Here is a 20,271-nt window from a genome sequence, read left to right on the forward strand (position 1 = left end):
TGAGATTCGTCTATTTTAAGTGTACAATTTGATGAGCTTTAGTGAATTGATACTGTTGTGCACCCATCACCACAATCCAGTTTAGAACATTTTCATCATCCAGAAAGTTTCCTTATGTCTGTCTGCATTTAATCCCTGCTCCTGCCGTCAACCACAAGGGAGAAGTGATCTGCTTTGTGCCTCTATTTTTATCTTTTCTAGAAATTTCCTATAAATAGAATCGTGTCTGGCTTCTTTCTCCTAGCATAATGCCTTTGAGGTTTATCAATGTTGTTCTATACATCAGTAATTTGTTTCTTTTTTATTGCTGAATAATATTCCATTATATAGATATACTACCTTTTGTTTATCCACTCACTAGTTGACTGACATTTGAATTGTTCTTAATTTGGGGCAATTATGATGAATGTGCCTACGGACATTCACATACAAGTCTTTGTGTGGACACATATTTTCATTTCTCTTAGGTAGAGAGAGATACCTAGGAGTGGAATTGCCGAATCGTATTGTTAGTGTGTATTTAACATGATAAGAAACTGCTCAGCACTTTTCCAAAGTGATTATAGTATTTTATATTCCCACCAGCAGTGTATGAGCATTCCAGTTCTTCCTCATTCTTGACAACACTTGCTACAGTCATTCTTCTTGATTTTAGCCATTCTAGTGAGTGAGTAGTAGTATCTCATTTTAGTTTTCAATTTGCATTTCCCTAAAGATTAGTGATTAGTTGAGCATTTTTTCATGTGTTTTTGGGACATTTGTATATTTTTTTTTGGTGAAGTGTCTATTCACATCTTTTGTCCATTTTTTATTGGATTGTCTTCTTACTACAGAGTTATAAGATTTCTTAATATATTTGTTCCACATTTTCAAGGGACTTTCCATGCCACAAGCATGTACGTATGTATGTATATATATACACATACACACACACATAAACTGCTTGTTTCTTTCATATTCATACTTTGAAATAAAATCCTTTGAAAATAATAGGGTGGAATTTTTAATTCTTGGAAAGAAGCAGAATGAGTTTTAAATGGTCATTAACAATCATTAAATTAGTGTTTTGAGGAGTTACCTGTAAGCTCTCAAAAGCAGTAGAGTGGTCATTTACAAATCTAATAGTGGCTTCTGTTTTTTCAGTTTGTTCCCTGTTTATAGAAGAGAAAAAAAAAAAAACACCTTCTATAGATGCATGAGCGTTCTGTCAAAATCCAAAACCCAGTTCTTTCTGAAGAGGGATAAGGAAGTATCTGAGGAACTAGAAGAGAGAGATTGTAGTCTTTGCTTTTTTTTAATGCTTTTTATTCTACTGAGAGTTAACACATTTGCCTTCTGATGGGTGGTCTGTGGAAAGGATTAATGCATTACTGACATTGGCATCACTTTGGTCAGGTCCTAGTTCAAAATACAGTTACATGCATGCATGCACACCTACACACACACACACACGCTTCCTCAAATGAAAAAGAAGAGTCTATCTGTACCTCAGTTCTCCCTGCCAATTCTCCCTAATCCTCGCAGCCCTGGAAACAAGATAATATAACTTATGGGAGTGTTAGAGTAATTTTGGGAACAATACAGTGAACTAATAAAATTGCTTATTTCACCCGAAATTTCAACTGAAAACTTGCATAACTCTACACCCCATCATCTTTTCCTCTTTTCTGACTTTTTGATAATATTTTCTATTTATTCTCACCTCCATAAATAGAAATGAACTCTAAGATTTTTTATCTGCAAACATTACTCCAAATGACTTTGGCAATAATCTCCAAAAAAATTAGAATTAAGACAAATTCAAAATTGGTTAATGTTAACTGTTTATAGGAAATGTATTTGCATATATTTGTACACTATGTCCTATTCCTAAAGTCCCTAAAGCAAAATTAGAATTCTTAAAAGATACAGCCTCATCCATGTAACTGGTAGAGAGAGGTAGCTCATTAAAATGATGAGGCCCCTTTCCAATCATGATATGATGAAGTCCACCAGCCTCACCAACACGCACACAGCCTTGTCTTCAAATGTGAGAGAAAGCTAAGATCATGAGACATTGAAGAAAGCTTCTATCATGAAAGAGAGAAACTATGACAAAGAAACAGAAAAGAGAGGAAACAGACAATTCAAGGACAGAAAAAATCCTCAAAAATCTATGTTTAATCGTCTTAGAAACATAGAAGAAATTGCATTTATAAAACAAGAATGGAATGTAATTTGTATAAGGTATAAGCAGAGAGCACAAAAGACCTCTTGGAAATTAGAAATCTAAGGTAGAAATAAAACAATCTCTGGAAGGGAAAAAGTCAAGAAAGGCTCTTGTTGAGTGGAGCAAAATAAAAATTGATGGAAAATAAGAGACGAGCTATATGAAAATTACAGGACCATATGTCTAACCATATTGAGAGCGATTTTAGAGAGGACTGAAAGAGATTGATAAGAATTAGTGATGGGTACACAGAAAACAAGGCAAACACAGAAACAAAGCAATTGAACACTACCTAAGTAATGATCATGGTAAAAACACTGAAAATTGATTTCAGAAAACAAGTGGGAGGGTGCACATAAGAGGGAGAAAAGTGAGCAAAGGACACTGCAATAATTATGTTTAAAATATGTAGAAGTGGGCTTCCCTGGTGGTGCAGTGGTTGAGACTCCGCCTGCCGATGCAGGGGACACGGGTTTGTGCTCCGGTCTGGGAAGATCCCACGTGCCACGGAGCGGCTGGGCCCGTGAGCCATGGCTGCTGAGCCTGCACGTCCAGAGCCTGTGCTCCACAGCAGGAGAGGCCACAACAGTGAGAGGCCCGCATACCGCAAAAAAAAAAAAAAAAAAAAAAAAATGTAGAAGGTTATCTTTAATAGAAATTTAGACTTTTCAAGACAACTTTAGAATTGTCTGTATTTAAATGATCTGTATATGTCTTCTGTGTCCCATGTTCTAACATGAGTGATGATGGAGTTCCTGGAATAGTCATACATTCCTTTTATGCAGTGACTTAAAATCACCAGCCAAAGTCAGAAACCAGTATTTGGAAAAGAATGGTATTTTCCCTTTCTAAAAGCCCTCTAATTCATGACAAGAGCAAAATGTTGCCTTTCTCAGTGCTGTGTGCTGTATTACAAATGTAGAGATACTATGAGTTTTTGCTATGTTAATGTTTTACCCAATATTAAAATATGGTTCTGAATTATTGCATTATGCAGCAGATGTAGCATATGGCCCTCAGGCTTTTCATTAGCTTCCCACCTCAGCAAACCAGAATACCCTTGAATTACCTTTCCTATGGTTCTGATATGCTGGGCTTGATTATTTTAGTGTTGGCCTTCAGAATTTGGAACTTGGTTTCTTCATAGGCCTGTATTGATGAAATTTCATTTGATAACTTGACTATGCACTTATATATTGTTGGCATTGATCTCTATATTGTCATTACCAAGGCTCTCTGGGCTAGTCCTCTGTTATAATTTAGTTTCCACAAAACTGTGGTTCTGATTTTTTATTAAATGTTTCAAAATCAAATGATTTAATCAAATGTAAGAAATGATGAGTTAATGGAATTGGTATCCCCTCCATGGAGTCCAATCAAATCCTGTCTGTAAAATAAATTAGCAACTGATCATCTCAGAAATTACAAATTCGGTTGCATGGTTTTCTATTTTAATTAAGGACTTGAAATAACTTTCCATTATGAATCGATTTCCCTCTTTTAGAATTGTCTAGGCCATTTAAACATTCTTGACTGGCTTCCTCCTAAGATCCAGGGCTCTTCTGAGCCACTTTTGTTCTTTTGAGTGTGTTCATTCAGAGAATATAAAGCCCGGAAAAATGTAGGAAGGTGATTCTGGCGCCCCATTTCCTTACCACCAAATCATATATGGCAGCCCTAACATAAAATCGAAATCAGGCAAATAAAGGAAGTATGCTAGTAAATGAAAAAATGTCTTAAAAATTAGTACTCTATTGAAAACTTTTAGGTAAGAGAAATAAGGAGAGACCCGTGATTATATTTATATTTTAGATGATTCCCAGTAGTAATGTGAAGATGGTGGTGGTGATAATGATGATGAGAATGATGATAGCAGCTAACACTTAGTGTTTACTATGTGAAGGCATTGTCTTCAGTTCTTTACATGCACTAACTTATTTAATTCACATATGAGGAAAGTACAGTGGTAGAATGTCCATTTTACAGATGAGGAAACTGAGGCACAGATAAGTTAAGCAAATTGGCTAAAGTCACCAAATTGGTGGTAGTTCGCAGAGACCCAGATCTGAGCCACACAGTGTAGCGAGATTAATCAGGAGTTATTGTGTAGCAGTGAACACAAAAACAGATGAGGCTGGACCTATGCCCTACTTATTAGCCCAAGGTTAAGTTTATAAAGAAATGATATTCTAGTATTGTGGTCATTATGAAGCCTGCTTGAGACTCAATTAAGTTTTAAATTATAGTTTTATAAAATATGCCTTGACATTATTACTCCATGGTGCCAACCTGGGCATTCCTCACAGCAAACAAACAAACAAAAAAACCCTCAATCATAGACCTCTCAGAGTAAAATCCTACACGGATGTGGTTTGGCTTCTTAGCCAAAGAAGCATCCACAAATCACTCACTTGATCAAGGCATTAGTATAAATCTGCTAATGGAATCGAGTTTAGAAGGCACATAGTACAGACAAAGCTTTGTTCAGATCACACAATTGCATAGATGAACTGACAGTTAAAGATTCAATGGGAATATGGCTTGAAGAGTTATGCTCTAGGGTGTAAAGATACATTTAGTTATGTTCATATTAGTTTTGCTCTGAGTCCATGCCAATAATGGAGAAATTTGCAACCATTAAGCATTGCTTGCTTTTACATTGCCATTACATTTAATGCTTTGATCAAAAGTGCTTGAATGGTGAATATCTTTGCTACTGGGAAATTAAGTCAAGTTTTAAGTCAATTGCCATCCTGATAGAGCCAAAACATTTCAAGAGTAAGGGTCTTGTTTCTGACTGCCAAAGTTAACAGATCTTCGCAGAGTGGTGCAGAAGTTACCACAGAGCAGAGAATAGAATCATTGAAAGACTGAAAAGTGGCATTTTTATCCAGGAATTTCTCGTGTATTTTTTGTGAAGCAGAGGTTGTGTGAACACCAGGTGCCAATCACACAGCACCAGTGGATTTGCAAGATTATAGGACTGGGGAAAAAATGAAGATTAAGCACAAGGTACAATGGAGATTATTTACGGTAATGAATTGTATAATTTTTCTAGACACAGTTGGATTAATGTTCATCCTGAAAAGAGTTTACAGGAGGTCTGATTCTTGCAGTAAACAAATATTAAGCAGATCATGCATGTAGAGCATATGAGTCCTAAAGCATATATGATTTATCATTTACAAGGGGAAACAACCTGTTCCCTAACTGTGCACATGAGATGCACTGGAGTCTTGTGAGGGGGGTAGAGACAGTGTCCTCTGTGCCACAAGGCTTCTTCCTTCAAAGCCTTGAAGGGTCTCTCAGGTTGTCACAGCCCAGCAGCTGCAACCCCAGTTGTGACGAGCACCCTGCCCTCCCGCGGCTGTCACGGGAACCAACCGTGCCTGCCCCACTGGCAGGTTGCCTGGACCCTGGAAGAAGGAATGGGGGATCCAGAAATTTCATTAACTCTTGGACCAGGTCATGTCCAGAGAACCTCATGATAAGCAAACACACACCTGGTGAAGCTGTTTTGAATAATGATCATTCTTCCCTTGAGAAAGTCAGCTCTTTGCAGAGACTTCGGGCCTATTCACCTGACGTTATTGAGTCTTTGTATATCTGGGCATTTAACAACTTCATGTAGCCAGTGATTGGAAGGATAGGGAAGTCCAGGCTTCAACCCTGAGCAGCTCCATGAAAGGTGTAGATAAGCAGGGAGGGTTGACAAACCAAAGAGTCCAGGCTGAGCAAAACCACTTCCAGGCACTGCTTGCCATATACAAGTAACAAGAAAACGACCCCGGCTCTGTGCACCAGCTACTTTCTAATATTCTGTCCCAGCCTGATTGGTAAATCTCTAAATGGAATATTATTATTCTCATTCAGGGGTAGAAACTGAGCATCTGTCTACACATAGCTAGCATTGGGATTTTAAATTTCCCAGGACAAGTCAGATGTGCAGAAATGTAACTTTAATTCCTTATAACTGAACTCAAATTTCCAAGCCCCTATTTCTGCTGATGGCAGAAAACACTGAATATTTGCAGTGACAAGTTGCTCAGTCACTTCTTGTTTAAAACGTGGTCTCGGGGCTTCCCTGGTGGCGCAGTGGTTGAGAGTCCGCCTGCCGATGCAGGGGACACGGGTTCGTGCCCCGGTCCGGGAAGATCCCACATGCCGCGGAGTCGCTGGGCCCGGGAGCCATGGCCACTGAGCCTGCGTATCTGGAGCCTGTGCTCCACAGCGGGAGGGGCCACAACAGTGAGAGGCCCGTGTACCACAGTAAAAAAAAAACCACAAAAAAAACCAAACTTGGTCTCTTTTATACAAAGATTAACTGAGATTTGGGGTTCTCTCTTCCCCTTCCTTTCTGTTGATCTGGGGAGTCCTGTTGTACAGATGTTCATGCTCTTCATCTTTGCTTCCTGGGGGTGCCTCCTGGCTAGGGTTTGGGGAGTGGTCCTCCCCCTTGGTATCCCTTACTGAAGTGCTCCAGTTGGCTGTCACTCACCTAGTTTCCAGAGACAGCAATGCATGTGTTTCTATGCTTCCTTGGCTGCACCTGAGCGCTTGCCGAGGCTGCTAGGATGCCAAGGCTCAGGCACGTCTTGCATACACTCCTCTTTAGGGACCTTCCATCCACAGCCCTGCAATGAGGCTCCCTCTCCCCAGTATCCTGAAGAGCATGTTGATTCTTAACTCTTCAGAGTTGTGGGAACATTTTTAGGCATCCCGGTGCCCCCATTGGAGCCAAAGCATAGTGGAGGAATAGAGGCTGTTTCAAGAATACAGTTCTAAGAGACACTATAAGGCAAATGACATTTCCAGTTAAGTAGCTTCCGGAGTAAGTCAAGGAAGCATAAAACAGAGCAGCTTCAAAAGTGCCTTGCTCAGCAGCAAAGTATGTTCCAAAGGTCAGTGTTATCTTCGGTTACTGCAATGCCCTTCAGTTGTGTAGTTTCTGAAATTTTAACCACCCACACAAAGAAAATCTTTATTAATTAGGAAAAATAAAAAATTATTAAGGTAACATTGCAGATATTAGGTGACCTGATACGAATATATTAAGTCTTTATAAATTTTTAATCAACACGTAATTTTATTTTTCCTGGATTGCTGTGCATGTATCAAGGTTGCTCCTTACTTGCTTAGGAGGTTATTTCAATAACTGGGATTCCTAGCCTAGAATGATCATGGGAAAAATGGAAAAGACATTACTTTGACAAGTATAGATTGCTTTGGAAAGTGTTAGGCTTTAAATGTCTAGGGGAACAATGTGTGACAGGTCAGATCTTCTACCTGTTTATTTAATGAAAGGTGTAGCATAAAGACGAACTTCATATATCATTAGAAACCAAGTATTCTGTGTTGGTCCACTCTTAAATTTTATGTGCTTCTTTTTCACCAAAGGAAAATGTCTAAAATGTCTTTTATATTTTATAGCTATTTTACATATTTAGATTCTTCTCCACTTTTTGCTTCCAGACAAGTTTGGACCGTAGTTGACACTTTGCATAAACTTTAAGATGGGTCCTACACTTGTAAGGAAGACCTTGTGAGCAGCGATGCAGTGGTCTATGCATAGAACATGGGTTTAATCATTAAGAACCTTTGTAAGCTTTAATTTGTATAATTTACAGGATATGTCCTTGTGGTCTGTTAAATAGTAAAGAGGATATTTGAGGATGTATATATTGTTTGAGTGGGAAAAAGAGGGATATGGACCATTGATTTGGGGGGAGCTTTTTAGTTACCCTCCATTGTTTCATGATCCGCTCCTCTTAAGCTTTGGAACTGGAGCATCACCAATAAGCGTTGAGCATCCTATCCCTTTACTCAGCAGTGAGCAGTCGGTATTTCATTTTCAAAGTCACAGAGCCTGAGAGAGACAAATAGCAGTATTTGTGCTGTGCCAGGTGTCAGCAGGCCTTTCTGTGTCGTTATGGTGATGTCTTTCCTCCCTAAATAATTTTTACAAATACACTGATGAAGACAGATTTCTGTTATCTGTCTCTGATGGGTCGTAAGTTGAACTAGCACTATATTTTTTCCTGAAAATATGCACAGTTGTGACATGGTGTTTAATAGTTTGAGGCTTATTTCTGCCAGAATGAGCACAGCTGAAAGGAATGATGACCCTTTCATCTTTGTAACAATAAAATGGTTTCCTAATGTGTTTCCCTCACTTTGAATGTTAAGTTCATATTCCCCTGGATTTCTGAGCTCCATCTTTTACCCCCTCGGAAACCCCGTGAAGAATACAACTTTGGACCGCATGACAGAGCACAGGGGATGAAATTAGTTGCATTAAATAATGATATGACCAAAAGCCTTTCAAAATCTTTGTCACAATGCAACATTCAAGTAACATTAAACAAAACAGAGTAAAAGTAGGCCACGGAAGAGAGTTCATATCTTGAAAGGGAATTTTGTGAACTAGATCACTTGCAGATTTTGGAAGAGTCATTGGTGAGGGGCCTACGTGCTATGGCTGGGGATCTACTCTGCAGTCATATGTGCGGTCTTTTCTCGTTGATTAATCCTTGGACCTAAAATTAACTGTTACCGTGTTTTCTTGGTACACTTCTATATTTCTCAAAAAAGCAAGTCTTCATTGCTCAAGTTGCATTCAAGAAAATCATGGGGAGTGGGGTGAAGAATAAGATGCACATTTCTATGCAATGTTTCCTGTCTTCCTATTCTAAGTATATGTATTTAAACAACAGCATATATTTTGTAAATTAGTATAAAGATAAACTGTCCTCTAAAAACAGAAAGCAAAGTTTTGATACTGATTTCCTTATTTCTGTCACACCTTGGATTTATTTTGTTTCAGTTTATTTTTCCCCTGAAAAATCTGATATTTCTTTTTTTTTCTTTTAACTTTAATTCTACCGTGTTGGATTGTGGGGAAATAGAAGCTTCTGAGAGGGTTAATCTAGCTACATAGAATTCCATGCTGAGTATGAACATAATCTTGATCTTTGATTAGATCTGAGCTTGTAATATCTTGTGATTAATCAAAATGGGTTGTACTGTGTGTAGTATAAGTCATCTTCACAGATGGGATAGAGAATCATCAGAGTTCTCTTGAATATTTGTTTTAATCCCTTCTAGGATAAAATGGCTTTGGATCTTTTTTTAAACTTTAAATCAGATTGAGTTCACCAAATAAATGACTAGGAAGAAATATTTTATTTTATTTTATTTTATTTTTTGGCTGCGTTGGGTCTTCGTTGCTGCACTCAGGCTTTTTCTAGCTGTGGCGAGCGGAGGCTACTCTTGGTTGCGGTGCACGGGCTTCTCATTGCGGTGGCTTCTCTTGTTGCGGAGCACGGGCTCTAGAGCACAGGCTCAGTAGTTGTGGCGCACAGGCTTAGCTGCTCTGCGGCATGTGGGATCTTCCCGGACCAGGGCTCAACCCCATGTCCCCTGCATTGGCAGGCGGATTCTTAACCACTGCACCACCAGGGAAGTCCCAAGGAAGAAATTTTGAAGTCCAGTTTTGCTAGGATTCTAGGTCAAAAAAGAAGAAACTTGGTTTTTAATTCACAGTATTTCAGTGTTTCACTGAACACACTTCATATGTTAAAAAGAGTTATCTTGTAAAATTGAACAAATATTCCTATTTATTTGTAGTTTGAATAAAAATCTTCATAAAAGAATATAACAAAACACCCTTCGTGGAAATAACGTTGAAGTTCTTATTGTTCTCAACAGCATAAAAGATTTTTCAAGATTAATAATCTCCCCTCTTCTAATTATGTAATTCCAGTCTAGTTGAAATCTGTTAACAAAGAGCTTTACTTTGGCAACTAAACTACCTGACATCTAACCCCCAGAGCACAGCAAGAGCGCTCAAACACAAAATGTCTACTGAATGTGTCTGTCATTTCAGCCAACCATTTGGGCCTCACAAGACACAATTTCTCACAGAAGTTGCTCACCAAAGATTGTAAATTGAACTGTCTGCCCCAGAGCCACACACACTGGAGGGCCTCAATAAATACATGTCTATGATTATATACGAATCATTGAATAAAAGAACTGAAAAAAAACTGTACACTTCATCCAGTCTACTTCTAGACTGGATTAATGACCCACAGGTATTAAAATAAGAGTGATTTAATTTCTCTCTCTCTCTCTTTTTTTTTTTTCTATAGGAGACCTGGTGAACCTCCACTGATAAAAGGCTGGCTTCCTTACTTTGGAGAAGCCCTGAAATTACAAAGAGATCCCCTCGGTTTCATGACTACTCTTCAAAAGCAGTATGGTGATGTTTTCACTCTTTTCCTTGGGGGTAAGTGGCACCTCAATAAGTTCCTTACTTGTATCATAATTTCTCACTTGTTCTTTAATGTTGTTATATTTTTCTCTAGGCAAAATATGGAATATTTGTACATTATTGTTTTATTTGTAGGCTACTACAAAAGAAAACTATGTTTTCGAGTATAGTAATCCTCACATTAAAAAATGAATTATAGGGCTTCCCTGGTGGCGCAGTGGTTGAGAGTCCGCCTGCCGATTCAGGGGACACGGGTTCGTGCCCCGGTCTGGGAAGATCCCACATGCCGCGGAGAGGCTGGGCCCGTGAGCCATGGCCGTTGAGCCTGTGCGTCCGGAGCCTGTGCTCCGCAACGGGAGAGGCCACAACAGTGAGAGGCCCACATACCGCAAAAAAAAAAAAAAAAATGAATTATAGAATTCTCTTGAGGGTTCCTAGGGAACCCCACTCTCCTGGTATCACCTGTCGTTTGGTTTGGTTTAGCTTGCTTTTAAGAATTGTTTCTTGAAAAGCTAGAGTACATTAATGGACTTGATTTTGTAGAGCAGTTTTAGGTTTACAGAACACTGGTCAGACAGTACAGACAGTTCCCATATATCTCCTCTTTCCCTTGATCATAATTCCCCCTATGATGAACATCTTATATTAGTGTGACACATTTGTTGCAACTGATGAGCCAGTATGGATACAACATTAAAAGTCTGTGGCTTAGGGGCTTCCCTGGTGGCACAGTGGTTAAGAATCCTCCTGCCAATGCAGGGGACATGGGTTTGAGCCCTGGTCCAGGAAGATCCCACGTGCCACGGAGCAGCTAAGCCCATGCGCCACAACTACTGAGCCTGCGCTCTAGAGCCCGAGAGCCACAACTACTGAGCCCACATGCCACAAACACTGGAGCCCGCATTCCTAGAGCCCATGCTCTGCAACAAGAGAGGCCACTGCAGTGAGAAGCCCGTGCGCTGCAACAAAGAGTAGCCCCCACTCGCCGCAACTAGAGAAAGCCCGCTAGCAGCAGCAAAGACCCAACGCAGCCAAAAATAAATAAATTTATTTTTTTTTAAAAGTCTGTGGTTTACACTAGGGCCCACTCTTTGTGTTGTCCAGTTCCTTGGGTTTTAACCAATGCAGCATGTCATGTATCTTCCCTTACAATATCACACAGAATAGTTTCAATGGTCTAAAAAATCCCCTGTGTTCCACATATTCATTCCTCTTCCCCTCCCCCTGAGCCCCTAACAACCATGGATCTAGAATATATTTTTAATTTGAAAGTATTTGTCATGGTTCAGTGCACAGAGAGCAGCGTGGGTCTAGGAATGTTCCACAGCTTTCATCAGCACAGGTGTAAATAAAGTAATAATCCTACTGGTGAAAACAAATATATTTGTTATGGTCAAAACTTCTAACTTGTTTTGTAATGTTTACAAAACAAGGAAAAAGCACACAGCAGGATCACTACGTAACCCAACATCACTGGGCGCTGAGAAGCTGGAATGTGCTCAGCTCATCCTCCTTTAAGGCCCATGCTCCCCAGCTGTAGCAGCTCTCTCTGGCCACCTAACAAACCTCTCCCAAATGTAATGCCTCAAAACAACAACTGGTCTTGCCCGGGTCACTTGAGTGGCTTGAGTCATCTGGCTGATTGACTGGGGCTTAAATGGCCCAAGATGGCCTCATCACATGCCTGGCTGGGCCTCCTTGTCCACATGATGTTTCATCCTCAAGAAGATGTCCTTGTGTGGCAGCTAGTATTTCAAGAGGGTGAGAGGAAAATCTGTGAGGCCTCCTGAGGCCTGGGCTCACATGTTACAGAACCTCACTTCCAGCACATTCTCTTAGTACGAGCAAGTCATGGGCCAACCCAGATTCAAGGCTAGGAAAATAGATTTCCACTTCTTCCTGGGCAGAGTGGCAGAGTCACATTGCAAAGGAGCCCATGTAGAAAGAGAGAAGAAGTTTATCGTGGCCATGTTTGCATACAGTCTTCCACATCAGCTTATTGCCTGGGCTAGGCATTCCTTTTCTTCACTTTTGTCTGCCCTGTGCATGTCCTGGAAGGCTAATCTCTACACAGTAGATCATCTACACGCCTCTGCCCTCTGACATCTGGTTGGGTGTGCAGGTGGAGGGCAGGAAAGCTGTGTTCTAGCTCTCCATCTCATACTGGGCTCTGTAACACAGTTCACTTTCCTTCCCAAGAAAATTGAAGACATCAGGTACGCTCTCACTCAGATCCCCACGTATCTATCAGATGTTTCACTATTATCCTTACCACCTCTGCTCCAGTTTCAGAGAATGTTCAAGACAATCCATTTACCTGTCCCCATGACCCTTCCTGCCTCCTCTGGGCTGGCATTTCATTATTTCTCCCTCCCGTATATGTATCTTCATTATTTTCTCTCTTGGGTCCTTACCCTAAGCTTCTAACCATGCTTAATCTTTCCTGTATTTTCCTTCTAGTTACTTTTCACTTCTGTTTTTTCTCTTTTGCATCTAGATTTTTAAAGAGAGTTACTTACCTTTGCTGCCCCCGGTTGTTTAGCTCCCAGAGACCTCCTAGCTGTAACCAGCTTTCTGCCTTGCTGAGGTCATTCATGGGCCATGACCTGCCTGGACCTCTCTATCTGGTGGACAAAGCTGACCCCTCATTCCTTCTCAAAACACTCTGTTCCTTCACTGTCTTGACACTGTAGCTCCTGGGTCTTCCATCGATGCTGAGCATTCCTTATCTGGGTCATATTTACACATGCCTCTTTCTTTGCTCAACCCCCTTTATCTTTCTCTAACAGTCCTTGGAATTTTATGTTCTATTCCTAAAGAATTTAGATAATTTCTTCATACTGTAATTTTGTTGCCAAGTATCCGAAGCAACCTTTTGTACATAGAGCAACTTCACTTTTGTGCTACCATTTCCGTGTCATTGGGAGGAAAAAAATGATCCAACTGGATGAAATGGTCAGCATGGTCAATTTCTCACATGAATAGGTAGTATTTGTTTCATTGCATCTTACTCCCTTGGCTGGCAACTGGCAAGTGTCTTCCAACAGTAATTATGTGCACTCTGATTTCAGAAGAATTGAAATGGAAAAAAAATCATGTGTCTTAGAAACAGAGACATTGTAGTGTATATGGTGATCCTCATGAGGCTCTCCAGGGTCTAGGCTCCACCTACCTCTCCAGCCCAGTCTCTTGCTACTATAGTGCACCATTAATACACCAAACTGTTGGAATTTCCTCCTCATATACCATGTCCTTTTGTGCCTCTTTTTTCTGTTGTGGTTCTTTCTGCCAGAATGCTGTTCTTCTATTTCTGAGTCATCCTTGAAAGATGACTGACATGGATGCATCTTTTGAGGCCACGTATCACTTCCTCCCAAAATCCTTCACTGACCATTTCCCGCCCTGTGGTATGTTTGATGCCTCTTCTCTAGGCTCCAATTCCTCCTAGTATCAGTTCTGTCATGGCATTTAATAAATTATGAGTGTATTGCTAATTCACTTGTCTATTTCCCTTCATTATTTTCTAACTTCTTTACTGCCAACATTTAGTTCAGAGCTCAGCACTGATTGATTCAAAATAAGTATTTGATGAGGAAATTCCCAATACCTTAGAGCTGATGAAATACGTACTATAATACAAATAAAGACCATAGCTGGGGCTTCTGTTCTAAGTGAGCTTTTGGCTTCATAATACAAAACTGTATTCTTCACTTAAAAAAGTCACTCTTGCGGGGAATAAATTAGGAGTTTGGGATTAACATATATACGCTACTATATATAAAATAGATAATCAACAAGGACCTACTGTATAGTACAGGGAGCTCTACTAATTATTCTGTAATAACCTATGTGGGAAAAGAATCTAAAGAAGAATGGGATGACCCAGCAATCCCACTACTGGGCATATACCCTGAGAAAACCATAACTCAAAAAGAGCCATGTACCACAATGTTCATTGCAGCTCTATTTGCAATAGCCAGGACATGGAAGCCACCTAAGTGTCCATCGACAGATGAATTGATAAAGAAGATGTGGCACATATATACAATGGAATATTACTCAGCCACAAAAAGAAATGAAATTGAGTTATTTGTAGTGAGGTGGATGGACCTAGAGTCTGTCATACAGAGTGAAGTAAGTCAGAAAGAGAAAAACAAATACCGTATGCTAACACATATGTATGGAATCTAAAAAAAGAAAAAAGTTCTGAAAAAGCTAGGGGCAGGACAGGAGTAAAGACGCAGATGTAGAGAATGGACTTGAGGACACGGGGAAGGGGAAGGGGAAGCTGGGACGAAGTGAGAGAGTGGCATGGACATATATACACTACCAAATGTAAAACAGATAGCTAGTGGGAAGCAGCCGCATAGCACAGGGAGATCAGCTCGGTGCTTTGTGACCACCTAGAGGGGTGGGATAGGGAGGGTGGGAGGGAGGGAGAAGCAAGAGGGAGGAGATATGGGGATATATGTATATGTATAACTGATTCACTTTGTTATAAAGCAGAAACTAACACACCATTGTAAAGCAATTATACTCCAATAAAGATGTTAAAGAAGAAAAGAGAAAACAAACAATAAACCAGTTTCACTTTATCTTCATCTTAGATACTGAGAAGCTTGCTGAATTTCTAATGTCTAAATAATTTGGCCATGGCTATCTTTTCAAACTCCACAGTAGACAACCATAGTTGAATACGAACTGCTACTTCCCTTTAGCTTCTTCCTAGAGTTTGAATAAATTCCTGTCAAAAATCCTTATAATGTATGTGGTTCTAATGATCAGTTTGCAAAATAGCTCATTTGGAAAATGTGAAATGAGGAACAGTGTCTCCCACCTTTGTCCCATGATGTGATTTCAGTGAGTGTATGTTCTTGCATGATGAGCAAATGATTGTCATCCCCAAAAGTCTCAAGGGACATGGATGTCATCTTAATAAAGAAATTAAAAGGTACATCTTTTCATGAGAAACCACGTAAATTCGTGACCTGTCGCAGAAAATAGTTCTCTAATTGGTTTTGTGTGGTGGTGCAGCGGAATCGTTTTCCCTAGATGTCACCCCAGCGAAGCACCACTGTACATCATTGTCAACAGCTAGCGAAATCTCCCTGATAAGAGGGGGAGTATAATGTGGTCATTCTCATAAAATAAAAAGTTGGTTCATAGTCCACTCTTCCAATGAATATTTTCAGCTTGACATTTAAAAAACGTCTATTGAAGAGCCAGCTAAACATGGAGATCAAAAGGTTATAGTTATGGAAAATTTCTTTAAAGTTCCAATTTATCTCATATTTCTTGACTGGGCATTTCTATTTCAAATAGTCAAATAGTTGTTCTGAATTCTCTTGGATGTGTTTCTGTACAGCACCAAATATCTGAAATGAAAGCATCAAAATTCAGGTTATAATGATCCAGATGTCAAACTTCTTGTGTATAAGACATCAGAGTGAATGATGTATTTTTTTTTAACATTTAGTGACATACTTGGCATCATGTAGCTTCACCTTCCTAAAAGAAGTAATTTTGAAGGAAGTGAAAAGGCTGTTGAGTTAGTAAATGATCATTTGCAGGTTATTCACAAATGCTGGGGTTAATATCTTAAGGCCCAGCCAACTCCTAAAAAAGGAAGACAATGAAATTATTGGTAAAGAATACATTAAAAAATTTGACCCCATTTCAAATTTACTGCTCATAAGGATGGTTTTATATATATGTATATTGTTTTGCAAAAGTGAGCCTCATTTTGACATTTATATTTTAGACAAATGCAAACTCTGAAATTCTTTAAATCAATATATCACATCAGCCGCTGATAGCTTTCTTCTCCCTTCTGAAAACACAGCAAAGGATATTGTTTCTACCTTGTGATCTTCGTGACCTAGGCAACTTGCTTGTTGACACTTAGCATTCATTTACATAAAACCACACTGGAACAAAAGTTATTTTTGTTCCAAGAATCCATGGCCTTTAGAATAACTTTTCAAATTTCCTTTGTTAAGAAATTTAAATTCATTTTATGAATGTATATGTGTTTTCCTAACTGTCTGATTAAAGATTACAAAGAAACTCTGGTTTTGCATCTCACGTTAGCAGATGGTGGACAGATGGTTTAAATTAATATTAATTTTGGAAAACTTAGCTTAAATTGTTTATACTGAAGATTAAAAGTTGGAAAGCCAGCTAGCATCTCCAGTGTTATTAGTACTTCCAAACCCACTCAAAAAGTAAAATCCAGAAAATCAAAAGGTCTTACTCAGCAATCCACATCTTATTCAGATAAGAGAGTCGGTAAAGCATAATGCCTTGATGTTGAAGAAAATCCAAATGAGAAGGAGAAAAAGAAAATACAGACCCCAGAGTGTAAAGAGTCTTGAAAAGAGTGAGAATTTTATCTACAAATTGCTTTAAACTAATCAGTAATGATTTTTTAAAAGAACCTGTATGCAAAAAACTGTTTATTAAAAAAATATTAAAATTGGTTGCTAACCAGACACAGTTTTCTACATTTAGCTTTTACTGTTTTTATTTGAAATTAACCTCATAGTTTCTTCCCATATCCTTACCCCCAAGGTGAGATAGAGAAAGATAGAGAGAGGGAATATATGTGTAGTTTTGATGAATTCTAGATAAAAACTGTGAAGTACATGAAGCCTCTACTTCAGTAGGCCAATAGCCAGTGGCTTCTGCTGCCATGGCTGAATACAGTTTTGCCTTTCCACTTAGATTTTGATGAATATAGAAAATTGGTAAGAAAAGAATTCAAAATATTCTCTAAAAATTATGTTTTACAGACTGAGCCTTTTATACATTTTCTGAATTTTACTGACTAATTTAAAATAACTCTGTAAAGATATTTATAAGCAAAATCCTTTTGTTTAGTGAAAGGAGAAAAGTATGAATCACCACCTGTGAAAATGCACAGCCTTGCCTAAAATTATATCTTTTGCAAAGTAAGAGAATTCACTCTTTTTTCAATTATTTGTCAGGCAGATGCTGGCAATTTTATTTAATTAAGCTGCCATGGTAAAGCAGGTGTCATAAAATATGCCCAAATCCAATTGATTCCTTTTTTCTCTTCTCCGGGGGGAAAAGAAAATCCAGTTTACTTTGTAGATACAGCTTTAGGGTCTGACCAGAATGAGTAGTCTCTTCTAGCTTTACCCTCATTCCTAGATTGGCCCACCTTATTAAATAAATTAAGGGGAAATAGAGTGAATACAATTCAAGCCATACGATTTATTTTTAGAAAAAGAATTATAGCACGTATATTCATGTACACTAAAAACTTAAACTCTGTTTTAAAATTGTACAACAAAAAACATTTATCCTGTTTCTAGGATTAGGTTGAAAATTATTCAAAACTTTATCCTAAATCTGGTACCAAATTGAATTTAATTTCTGTGATGCTGTTTGAGTTACCATAAATAACAAGCGAGAAGTTGTTCATCTAAGAAAGCTTCACACACACACACACACACACACACACACACACACACACAGGAATGATGAGGTGAAGAGCTAAGTATAGATGATTCGACAAACTTTCATGTCCAATTATTTACTGTTTTCTAGAAGACAAATAAGCATTAAAGTTGTAGGATCATCTAAATTTCATGTGTGTTCTTGGAAAGGGAAGACTTATTAATGCTAGCATTGAATACTACCTACATATTACCTCTAATTAGCAGGAGTCTTAAAGCAGCCCTCCAGTGAGAAGGAGTCAGCACTGTGTAAGGAAAAGAACAGTGTGTGGGGACTGTCTTCTTGTCTAGGCTCTGCCACTAAAAATGGCGGCATGATCTTGGCTCTTAACTTCTCACTTTCTTTAGCTGATAAATGCTGGAGAGGGTGCAACTAGGAATCTCCAAGATCCGTGCCAGTTTGGAGAGACAGACCACAGTATGACTCTGTTCCTCAATGTGCCTTCTTATAAGAATCACTTGAGGGACTTGTAGGTCCCACCTTCAAGCCTTCTGAATCAGAATCAGGAAGGAATCTGTATTTTTAACCAGTACCCTAAGTCTGGACTGATATATGAAAATGCCCAATGTCACGTCCTCAAAGAACCCTTGTTGGTAACTCCAGGCAGACTGAAGCATATTTCACTTCCTGTTGCCCTTATGTTGTGTTCCCACCTCTGCTGTATTACTGTCCATAACAATACAATGATTCCTTTACATCTTTATCTCAAAAGGAAAGATCCAACCAAGTATCTGGATGTCAATAAATGTTGAATGACTGCATGAATGAATGGATGAAAGCGTGATTGGATGGGTTCTAGTTTTGAAATCCTCTTGCGCTCACAAATCAATATGAGAGTTTGGACGTGTTACTAAATCTCCCTGAGCTACTATTTTCTCATCGATAAAATGAAAACCTTGGTATTTGTGATTTGTTGTTAGTATTGAATTAGACGTTCATTTGTGAGTACCTGCTTTGTACCACATCTTCAGTTATTTGAGTTAAAATTATTGTATCCAATCAAAGCTAAGATAATACCAAGTATGAAAAAGGTCTTTATGCAGTGTAAGTGATCAGTAAAGGAGTAGCATCTTACCAATTTGAGTTGCTTGTTTGTTTTCTGATTGTATTATTGGGGAAAAATATGAGAAGTGTTTAAGTAATGAATTTTGAGACTATTTAAAAAATAATTTAAATATCTTGGTAGTTCGTTAAAATAAAAATTTGAAGAATAAACTATCTTTTTGAAAGTCATTAAGAATTTCAGAATATTTAACTTCAAGCTTCTAGCATTTTCCCACCATCTTCCATTTTAAAAGGAAATATGTAGTGGAATTTTGAATCAAATAGATTTTTATTGTACTTTGAATCTTTTGAGATGTGAGTTATTAAGGTCTTTCTAATTTTGATTAAGATATTCTCAAATTTCAGATATCTTGTTTTGTTTTACTACCACATGAATTCATATTCTCATTTATTTCTTTTAGGAAATTACATAACATTTATCCTGGACCCTTTCCAGTACCAGTCAGTGGTAAAAAATCAAAAATTAAGCTTTCAAATGTTTACTAGTAAATTCTTAATGAGAGTATTTTCTATCAAAAAGATGATGACATATCATGACCTGAACGACAAGATTCATACTAGCTATCAACTTTTACGAGGGAAGCATTTGGACACACTGATGGAAAACACAATGCAGACTCTAAAACAAGTTTTTGGACCACAACTCTTAAAAACCACAAGTTGGGACACGGAATATTTGTTGACATTCTGCAGCTCAGTAATATTTGAGATGACGTTTACAACCATGCATGGAAATGTTCTCGCTGACGATAGGAAAACATTTATTACTGAGTTAAGAGATGATTTTTTTAAATTTGATGGCAAATTCACACATTTAGCATCAGGCATACCCATTGAGCTTCTAGGAAACATCAAGTCTATTCGAACGAAACTTATAAAACAATTGACAACAGAAAACTTAGCTAAGTTTCAAGGATGGTCAGAAGTTGTTCAAATGAGGCAAGATATCCTGGAGAAATACTATACGCCCAAGGACACTGAAATAGGAGGTAAGAAACTTCTGAATGATGGCTTGTCTAAAATAAAATAATTTACAGTAGACCTTTGAAATAAAAATACAAAATGGTGACCTTGAGAATTTTTATGCTCTTTCTAATTGGCTAATGATAAAATGTTTTACTCTGAAACAACCCTTTGTGATAATTGATTTTTTTTTTTTTTTTTTTGCTGAGATGGTAATGCAAGATACTTAACGAGGATAATGAGAAAGAGTATAACTAAGCTGCATTTACTCCTCTTATCT

The 20,271-nt window shown here is 38.4% G+C and overlaps 1 protein-coding gene across 1 annotated transcript in view; it reads left to right on the plus strand.

Moving 5' to 3' along the window:
* Window positions 1–20,271, plus strand: part of CYP7B1 (cytochrome P450 family 7 subfamily B member 1) — a 181,925-nt gene that overhangs the window by 138,215 nt on the left and 23,439 nt on the right. The window contains exons 2-3 of the mRNA XM_082601474.1: window positions 10,360–10,496; window positions 19,430–20,017. Of these exons, the coding sequence (XP_082457600.1) occupies window positions 10,360–10,496; window positions 19,430–20,017 (725 nt within the window). The remainder of the gene's footprint in view (window positions 1–10,359; window positions 10,497–19,429; window positions 20,018–20,271) is intronic.

Source organism: Mesoplodon mirus, assembly GCF_964341445.2.
Source record: "Mesoplodon mirus genome assembly, chromosome: 16".
In the NCBI taxonomy this organism is placed as follows: Eukaryota; Metazoa; Chordata; class Mammalia; order Artiodactyla; family Ziphiidae; genus Mesoplodon; species Mesoplodon mirus.